Here is a 9,272-nt window from a genome sequence, read left to right on the forward strand (position 1 = left end):
GCCCCAGTAATCACAGCATGTCCCCAAAATCACTGTCCAAACACTTTTTGAACTCTGTCAGGCTGGTGCTGGGACTGCTTCCCTGGGAAGCCTGTTCCAGTGCCTGAGCAGCCTCTGGGTGAAGAACCTTTTCCTAGTATCTAACCCAAGCCTACCCTGACACAAATTCTTGATATTCCCTCAGGGGAATCTTGATATTCCCTGTTATAAATCACCAGAGAGTGGATGAGTTCCTGGTCCTCTGCTTCCCACCTAAGGAAACTGTAGACTCCACTTAGGTCCCCCCTCAATCTCTTCTTCTCCAGGCTGAACGAACCAAGATCTCAGCTGCTCCTTCTATTGCTTCCCCTCAAGGCCCTTTTACCATCTTCATGGGCCTCCTTTGGATGCTCCCCAATAGTCCATTATCTTTTTTATACTGTGGCACCCAAACCTGCCCCCAGCACTGGAGGTGAGGCCACCCCAGTGCAGAGCAGAGCAGGACAATCCCCTCCCTTGCCCTCCTGGCCGTGCTGAGCCTGATATCCCCAGGACAGGGCTGGGCCTCCTGACTGCCAGGGCACTGCTGGCTCAGATTCAGCTTGCCCTCAACTAGGACCCTCAGGTCCCTTTCTGTGGGGCTGCTCTCCAGCAACTTATTTCCCAGTCTATATGTACATTCAGGGTTTCCCTGTCCTTTATTATTGGAATAGCTGATATTAAAGACAGAGTACATCCTCTCAAAACTCTCAGTGGGGAAATGCTTTGCCTAAGAGTTGTCCATCTACTTATTCTTTCTTATGCCCTTGAAGTGATGTGATTTTTCAGATGATTTCATCAACTCAAATGGCAGAGTTGCTGGAATAGTTTTTCCTTGAAATATTTATCTGACTGATAGTGCCTCTTTAATACCCATTGGAACTGTATTGAAAAATACACAAGAACAAGTTAATATTTCACTGGGGCTTTTTCTTGGTAATCAGTACAACACAGAGGAATCAAACTCTAGATGCGTGCATTCATTTATTTCATAAATGGGTAGGAAACTTCATATCTACATACTTTATTAATTCTAAAAACTGGAGGATTTTGTACCAAAATCCCATTTTGCTCAAAACAGTTACCAGTGTAATATATTTTAAGGGTTAGTCATCCGGAAAATTAAGAAATCTCACATAATTTCATGACAAGCATTTGTGACTTTCTTTTATTGTGTTAAGAAAGAACAAATCAATTATGTGCATCAAAATCAGTAACATATGATTAGAATGAAAAAAAGTCATAATATTGTGCCAATGGATCTGTATTTGGAGATGCTAGTGGACACATAGAAAAAAAAAAAGCAGAGGAAAATAGAATTCTCATGTATTTCTTAAAAATGAGAGATGTAGCCTTGAACTACCGTGGGAACAAAGAAGCCCAGCTACATTCATGACATAATAATGTTTTTGAGTTTTGAACAACTGAGAGCTTTCCAGGAACAAACTGATGTTTACTTGCTAAGCAAGATCAACAGAGACAGGAATTATTTTAAAAGCTGTGTTTTTTCACAAATCTCCCATGGAGAAATCAGATTCTTTAATATCACTTACCAGATTTTTCTAAAAAATCAAAATGTTCTGAAATTTGAAGTGACTTCAAGTGTTTTAAACAAGAATTCAGACAACTCTTTTGCTTGGCAGTTCTGAGTCCTGGATCATCCAGATCTGTGTTTCAGGCTTTGAATCAATATTCTGTGACAAGACATAACTGCACCTAAGTCAGGTCTCTTTGAACATTGTGAAGTGGAAGGGAAACTCTCCATGACTTTGGAGAAGTTCTGAAAGAAATTCAGTATTACGTGAGGTACGCATGGTAAGAGGACAGCTCTGGTCATAGCAGAAATGTGTGCCATTTCCCAACAGATGATAAAAAAAAAAAAAAAAAATTACATAGGCACCAATTAATACCCTGCATAGCAGAATCTTGTCCACAAGAATCTCCTCCAGACTGGGGATCTCAAAGCCAGTGTTTTGGGAACTGCATGGGTTTGTTAGCAGGGAATGGGATGAGCACAGCCCACGGCTTCCCATATAATGGAATACCAAAGACTTGGAGCCCTGTCTGCAACTACTTCTTCAAGTGAAAAACATTTGACCCCTTCCTGGCTTGTGAGGGCCTTTATTCTCTGTGAGTTTAGTCTTTGCTTGGCCCAATCAACACTGAAACCAGACTGAGAAGCAAAATGAGCAAACACACTTGCTGCTGTTTCCTCACCTGCAGGTGTGTCCATACTATGGAAGCTTCAGGAAAGGGGATGACTTAGAGTAGCCTTTCCACTTGCAGAAAGTATTGAAGACATGAGATTATACTACAGTACTAGAGTAAAGGGGATCTGTTTCTTAAGGATAGGCAAGCATTATTTCCAGCCCTTTTATCCTTAGGGAGAATAATATCTGCCAAAGAAGAGGATCAGATTGCTTGGATTGTGTTTAACCAAGAAAAGAAATGGGTGGTCAGCCCTAAACTCTTCAAACTCAGAGGAATCTTGGATGTCTTCTGTGTCATCTGCTGACCCAGCCTCCTCAGTGCCCTCTTCAGTGACTTCCATGTATGCCTCATGGATGGCCTCAGATACCCTCAGGCTCTCTGCTGAAGAGATGCCAGAGAGGTTGGCCGAGGGGCTGAACAGGTCGGTCATACCCAAGGATGTCAAGACAGATGTGAGGTTATATTTCTCCTCAATCTTCATGCGTGGGAGGTACACTTTCACCTTCTTCTTTTCCATCACCTTGGAACTGGTCCACTCTGCAAGCTTTTCAAAGCTGATTTTGTTCTCAAGCTGCAAAGAGAAGCAGGGAATGAAGTGCCTGGGATGCAAATCCAACTTCTTCCATTTCAAGGCTATCATATAAATAAAATCCCAGCCAGAATGGTTCCTGAAGCTCATCCTCTTGGCATCCTTCTGGTATTTTATTAATTGCCTCTCCAGTACTGCCTGTGTCACTCTCCTTTTATTCAGTTCTTTACTAAATTAACACATTCCCCTTTGTCCAAGCAATATTGTGTCTCATAAGGCAGAACCCAACCGCTTCACAGCCTAGCAAATTAGTCTGCTTGTGAAAGATTGCAAAAACAAGGCCATGAATGTTTACCTACAGTTTGTAACACCTAAAAAATTCAAACTCTTCTACATCTGTAATAACTCTACAATTTAAAAAATATTACTGAAATAGGAGTAATTGTTCATGTATTTTAGACTATGTTGGGTTTTTTCCTTTCTTGAGTACATATGGATAATTTTATAACACTGTCCATAAATACATCTTTTTCTGCAGGGCTGCAGCAGCACTACACTGCTTTACCTTCATTTTATAAAACTGAGCTCAGGACTTCTCTGAGAAGCTCTGCCTGACCACCTGAACAAATTTTGTGCTCCCCTGCCTGCCCAGTACAACTGGAGGGGTGCAGCTGGGATGTCAATGGACAGCAAAAGGTCTGACAGCAGCCAAACCCCACTGAGGTCATCACTCTTCTGCTTGCCCTGCCAGGGCCATACCTGTGCCAGGCCAGAGATGTCATCAGGCAGCAGCACCAGCAGGCTCAGCTCTCCACTGGCATACGGAAGCTCCAGGACCTTAATTTTGTCTTCAGCCACTCTTCCCACTTTGAAGGTGTTGTTCTGATGCATCATTTGCACAGGTCTGCTCTCTTGCTGGAAAAACAAAATGCAAACACAGTGAGACAATGTGATGTGGGAGCAATCTTTTTCTTTGGTCAGACAAATGTACAAGGCCTTTGAATGGACAGGACTCGATCTTCAGTCCTGCTGCCTTTGGAGAAGACCTGTGTCTCCATTTTTATCTCACCTGCTGGTTTGCTCTGTCAGACACAATGTCGTAAATCTGACAGTCAGGCACCCAGGTAAATCACCCAGCCAATGACAACAGAACTGTAAATACAACAAATACACATCTGGCCAGAAGCTGTGTCTGTGCCTCCCACCTCTGTCACATTGAAGGGCACTTCCTCAGTGTCTTCTTCTTTAAACCCGGTCTTCCATATTCCTTTGAAGTAAATGGCATTCACAAGGACCAGAGCAGTCTGAGGATTAACAGAGCTAGGTTCAAGGAAACCTTGGATCTGTCCTTTAAGAAAGAAGTAGGGCACAGAGTCATAAGTTTTATAGCAGTGGTCTTGCATTTTAGAGGTCAATCAATATACTGCTCCTTCCCTTGACTTTTCATTGTCCAAAAGTCTGCACATGGAATTAAGGTTCCTGAGGATGATTTAATAATGGACTGAAAGTCTGGCATCTGGCAAGACATTTATGCAAGAAGACAGGTACCTTCAAGAGTGTTATACATTTCCAGGAACATTTCTAACCAGCGCTTGGAAAAAAGAAATATTTATATAGAAAAAAGGAAAGAGAGGTGGAGGAACCAATACATATTTTCTCTTTCTCAATGTGTTTGTTTCTCACAATTCACTCTAGGTTTTCCCTCCCACTTCAACACAATAAATGCACACAAGATTCTGAATCATTTATTTTCCACCATCAGCTTAATGTGCATTACTTTCTTCCCTGGAAGCTCACTTCTTACCTATCCAGCACATCCTTGTAAAAATATGCCAGCATTCTAGAGAAGATGGGACTAACCTTGCATGAGTTAATCTCTCCAGATACAAAACATGTGCATAAAATATGCATATATTAAGTGTGCATATTGTGGCTCCTCTGCGTTTGCCAGATGTGTTTAAAACACTGTCACTGCCACACAGGTGCAATAGTCATCCCTTAACACAGAAAATACCCACTTATGGAGACAGAGGAAGGAAATTTCTCCTCTAATGTTTAGTTGTTTCAGAAATTGCTAAAATACAGGGGTCAGAGGGAAGTATATTTCATAATCTTGTCTGATTTACCATTTGTCTGATTTTTCACCCAGGAATTAATGCGCTGTCTGGCTTGATTTGAGGCTGTTTTGAAGTTGACTGTTTCTAGACCAGATTTGTACAGTTTCTTCATACATTTCAAGTAGATCTGTAAAGACACCAATTAATCGTAGCCAATGAACTAGCAATTTTTAAAAAACAATATGAAAGTGAAATAAAATATGGCTAATAAGATTTTATAGTGATGTCATGATTAAGGTGTTCTCATTGCTTATTTCCTGAAAGAATTTGCTAAAACTGGACCAGAAAAATTATTTTGATTCTTGACAGTTTCAGATTTGACATCTTTACTACATGACCAGTTAAAAGCATATACTAAAAATGTTTAAGAATTTCTAGAAGAAAGCCTGATCCAAGCCCCTTGTTTACAGGTTCATTTTAGACTGTTTTATAATCTTTGAGTCCACTTTCTTTTTTAAAGCATTTTTCCTGATTTTCAAAGATAAGAAGTTCCTTTGATTTAGAATATTTGTATCTTTTTCTTTGAAAATGTGAAAGACAGATTTTGACACTTTCAAAATTTGGGTTTGAGGTGAGTTTTCAAGTGAAGAAAACACTGAAGTATAATTATTTTCTAAAAACCCAAATAACCAATTAAAATGAAATACTTTGCGGGAGCAAGTGAGGAGTGAGGAGTTATATTACTAATAGCTTTGTTTGTTACTCCATTCATTTTTTTAATAGGGCCATATTTTTGCCTCAAATTGCTTTCCATTTAGACTGTTGCCAGGGCCATGGCAAAGGGAAAAGACATGTAAATCCACACCAGTAGGGACTATTGAATTAACTGGTCACCTACTCTAGCCAGTCCTCCCAGATTACAGGATTTTACAGGCTTTAACAAGAGATCACTTACCGGTAGGATCTGACTTGTCTTTTCAGCATAGAGTCTGTTGGCAATGTGCAGTGAATAATTGGCTTCTGGTGCAGTGATATCAGAGAGAATTTCTTTAAACAGTACATGGATATTCACAGACTTGCCACACTGCGTTGTTGATAAGAAGACAAAAAAAGCATAACTGTTAGTTTGTTTTATGTGAAAGAGGATTATTTCTAAGGTACAAATAACGTGGGAAAATACACAGTGTTTGAACATCTGCAAATGAGCATGGAATACAGTCTAAGAGTGCAATGGGAGGGATGTTCAGTCTAAGCAGCTAATTATGTATAATTCATTCACAGCTTATGATGCCCCTCATTGTAGTGGTTAATTATTGAAATTGGTGACTTGTCATAGGTACAAAGCCTCTAATTCCCAGGTGCTGTTTGCATTTTCATGGGGCTTTTTTTTTTTTTTTTCAGAAGCTGCAGATGGAAGAAGAGAGCCAGATGGCAAGGGAGTCAGGAAGCGTTTTGTAATACAGCAAAAAAAATGGATCGCCTGTTTCAAGTCCCAAGAATGGTGACACAGGCTAAAAACATTTAAGAAAACTGCACAATAATAAACAGTAGAGGGGGCTTTATTTTTTGAGCATAATTGTGTTGAAGAGCTCCTTTCTAAATGCTTAAGGGGTCCCTAAATACTCTAGCTTTAGATACTACCTTTATATATAAAAAGTCTCCTTTTTTTAAGTCCCACCTGGTGTTTTAGATCCCAAATGAATGGAGACAGACCAGGCTCCATGGTTTTTGTTATCTCTACAGAGGAGCAGATTAACATGGACAGAAGCATACAGGTGGTATCAAGGTACTGGAACCCCTCATGATTCTCTTGGGGTAGCAGAGGGAATTGGAGGCTGAAAAAGTCCCTGTAACTTTGTATGAGTGTGGTTACTTTACATCCTTTGAGGATTCTGGGCTCTTTTCTACTGAAGCATCTTCCTCTCCCACTTTGGAGTCTCAGCTGTAAGTCTGCCTATGGTACCCTGGCTTCAGGTACTGAGACCCTTTCAAGGGCTGTACCCCATCAGCACTTGCAGGTGTGGAGTTCATTGCACCAAAGTGTATCCTGGTGCCCAAAGTATTCTTTCCTGTCCAGTCCCTTGCAATATGTGCAGCCTGTCTTCTTTTTCTGGGGGTGTTTTGGTGGGGTTTTTTTTATTTATTTTTTTTTGTTGTTCCTTTGTTTTTGTTGTTGGTTGTTTGCCTGGCATTTGTTTTGTTGCTGTTGTTCTTTGGGCTTTGGTGGTTTGTGGTTTTTTGTTGTTTTGGGGGGTTTTTTTAGCTCACATCTCTTAGATTAAGAGAATTAGCAAAGGTTTGGCAAGGTGTTGAAACTACTAAAAGCACAATCAGAACAGTCAATTGTCAGGAAAAGGATGTGAAAGAAAAATCAATGTACCTTCGATTTCTGTACCTTGGTCTGGATACTTCCAAGTCCGGCAATTTTATCAAAGTGAAGAACCTGCAATTGAAGGTAGAAATTAGGTATGTGAAGTCCACTGACAGTCACTGATGTTTGTGCTAAAACTGTAGGTTTCACTAACCAAGTCTGATTAGCACATAGATGGACTGAGAAATCTCATGTTAGCTTTAAACCAAGCACTGCATTGAAAATTTGGGATTGTGATCTTCAGCTTAAATCCCTTTTTTTCCAGTTAATGGCATTGTCCATAAATCAGGTACAGCCTTACAGCATTGTATTTATAACTACAACTCTTGTTTTCTGAACGTTTCATCTTTTGTATGTTTCAAGTTGTCCTTTCCACCTGGAAGGAATCAGGTCTTGAGATAATATAAGCTGAAGCAAGAGACCTGCCTTAACAATCCTCCAGAACTGCTCTTTCTTAATGAAAACCAAAGGCTTTCTTTGCCCTTCATGGGGAAATGCAATAAATGAAAAGTAGCTCCAGAATTTGGAAAGCCATTCTTTTGCTAGGCAGGTTTGAAAGATAGAAATGGAAAATCTGCTGCCTCTTTGAACAAGATCAAAGAAAGTTTGCACCCATTTATGTAACTTACCTTCTCCATCTGATACTCGGTGTTATTTCTTGCTCCCAGATAGACCATGGCCAAGGCTGCAATCATGCTCAGGGGGCAATAAAAGATGTTGTCATTGGGATGATGAGATTTCACCTCCTTGAAGACATCAAAACAAAATTCTGCATTTGCTGCACTGATGGACCCCATTGTGAAATCAGCGTTACCTAAAGCAAACAGAAATATGACTTTATGGTCACAATATGTAGTGCTTGTTTTAAAAAGTACTGCCAATAGGCCAGAAACTGCCAGTTCATTGCTTGTTTTGTGATGCTGAGCCAGTGAATGATTTGAAGCCAACAAATTCTGTGATCATTAGAAATACTGTAATTCCTGATTCATTTAGATGCAAACACATGTTTGTTTTCTTTCAACAAGATACTATCAGCAAGATAGCACCTTGTATTTGCCTTTTAGGAAACAGAAAGTTTCATCCACCCTTCAGTATGATAAATATAACATTGAATAAATGAGTTTCTCTATGGCCATCCAGAGAATGGTGTTTGAGGCAATGCAAACTTAATATTTCATTTCTTCTGTGGCCGTTCTCAATCTTTACATCAAATGTGGTCAACTCACTACACTCTTTGTGTACTTCTTAATGTTGCTTAGTACAACCAGCCACAAATTTGGAGGTTGCTTTCCTGTAATTGATATCAATAATAGGAGTAAGTTGTTCTGTAAGACAGCTGCTTAGATGCTGACATATAAATTTAGGGTTTTCCTGTGGTCTTGTTTCAGATATTTAATCTCTACTCATGCTTTTTAGCACAACCATATACACACAGGCATATATATATATATATATATACATATATATAATATATATGGGTTTTATCAGGAAGTGAGTTTGAGAAAAGAGAAATGCCTTTATTCCCAATTATTAAAATTTTAAAAGGATAGTTTTAATGTAACAACAGGTTTTAAATGAAAAAGAACTATTTCTACTCAATGTTGTGGTGCACAAGCCACATATATTGCACACCTAAAAGTATTTGACAGTCAGACAGTATAAGGTATATTGAGAAGGCAAGGCAAAAACACTCTATATGCTGTCTTTTTACATACCTCTCTTATACTTACCTTAAGCTTCTTTAACATAATATCTTTTTTTTTTCCATCTTAAAGAATACAAATCAGAAATTACATTTTTTTTTGAGAAATACTTACCCCACAAACTTCAAAGAGGCATGTAATAATCCAGCTTGCCAGCTGAACCTAAACAGCTCCCTGAGCTGTTGGTGATATATATTGCACTATTTGAGACACTCCCACTGTTGCCTTCAAGGAGTCATCTTTTCAGTCACTGCCTTTTGTCACGACCTCTTGATTCATTGCATTTTGAAACATGGAGCAGACCAATGTTAAGCTGGTATTCTATCTGCAGCAAGTCAACCTTTATTTACTGAAGTGAAATTTGATTTTAAAATGAATAATTT

General features: G+C 39.4%; 1 protein-coding gene across 1 annotated transcript; it reads right to left on the reverse strand.

The window, feature by feature from the left end:
• Positions 1-2,398: 2,398 nt before the first annotated feature.
• On the reverse strand, positions 2,399-7,983 carry LOC136365374 (ovalbumin-like). The gene is made up of 7 exons (XM_066325771.1): positions 7,816-7,983; positions 7,211-7,258; positions 5,771-5,899; positions 4,885-5,002; positions 3,964-4,106; positions 3,518-3,673; positions 2,399-2,800 (listed from the first exon to the last, which is right to left on the reverse strand). Exons 1-7 carry the CDS (start codon positions 7,981-7,983, stop codon positions 2,399-2,401), a joined length of 1,164 nt encoding a protein of 387 aa, XP_066181868.1.
• Between the last annotated feature and the right edge of the window lie 1,289 nt (positions 7,984-9,272).

This window comes from Sylvia atricapilla, chromosome 1 (assembly GCF_009819655.1).
Source record: "Sylvia atricapilla isolate bSylAtr1 chromosome 1, bSylAtr1.pri, whole genome shotgun sequence".
Classification (NCBI taxonomy): domain Eukaryota; kingdom Metazoa; phylum Chordata; class Aves; order Passeriformes; family Sylviidae; genus Sylvia; species Sylvia atricapilla.

Excerpts from the sequence above, each read along its gene's own strand:
- LOC136365374 (XM_066325771.1), bottom strand. The coding sequence starts at position 7,983 with ATGGGGTCCATCAGTGCAGCAAATGCAGAATTTTGTTTTGATGTCTTC. Across the intron at positions 7,259-7,815 it reads CCGAGTATCAGATGGAGAAG|GTTCTTCACTTTGATAAAAT; the intron begins GTAAGTTACATA and ends CTTCAATTGCAG. Across the intron at positions 3,674-3,963 it reads TGCCCTTCAATGTGACAGAG|CAAGAGAGCAGACCTGTGCA; the intron begins GTGGGAGGCACA and ends TTGTTTTTCCAG.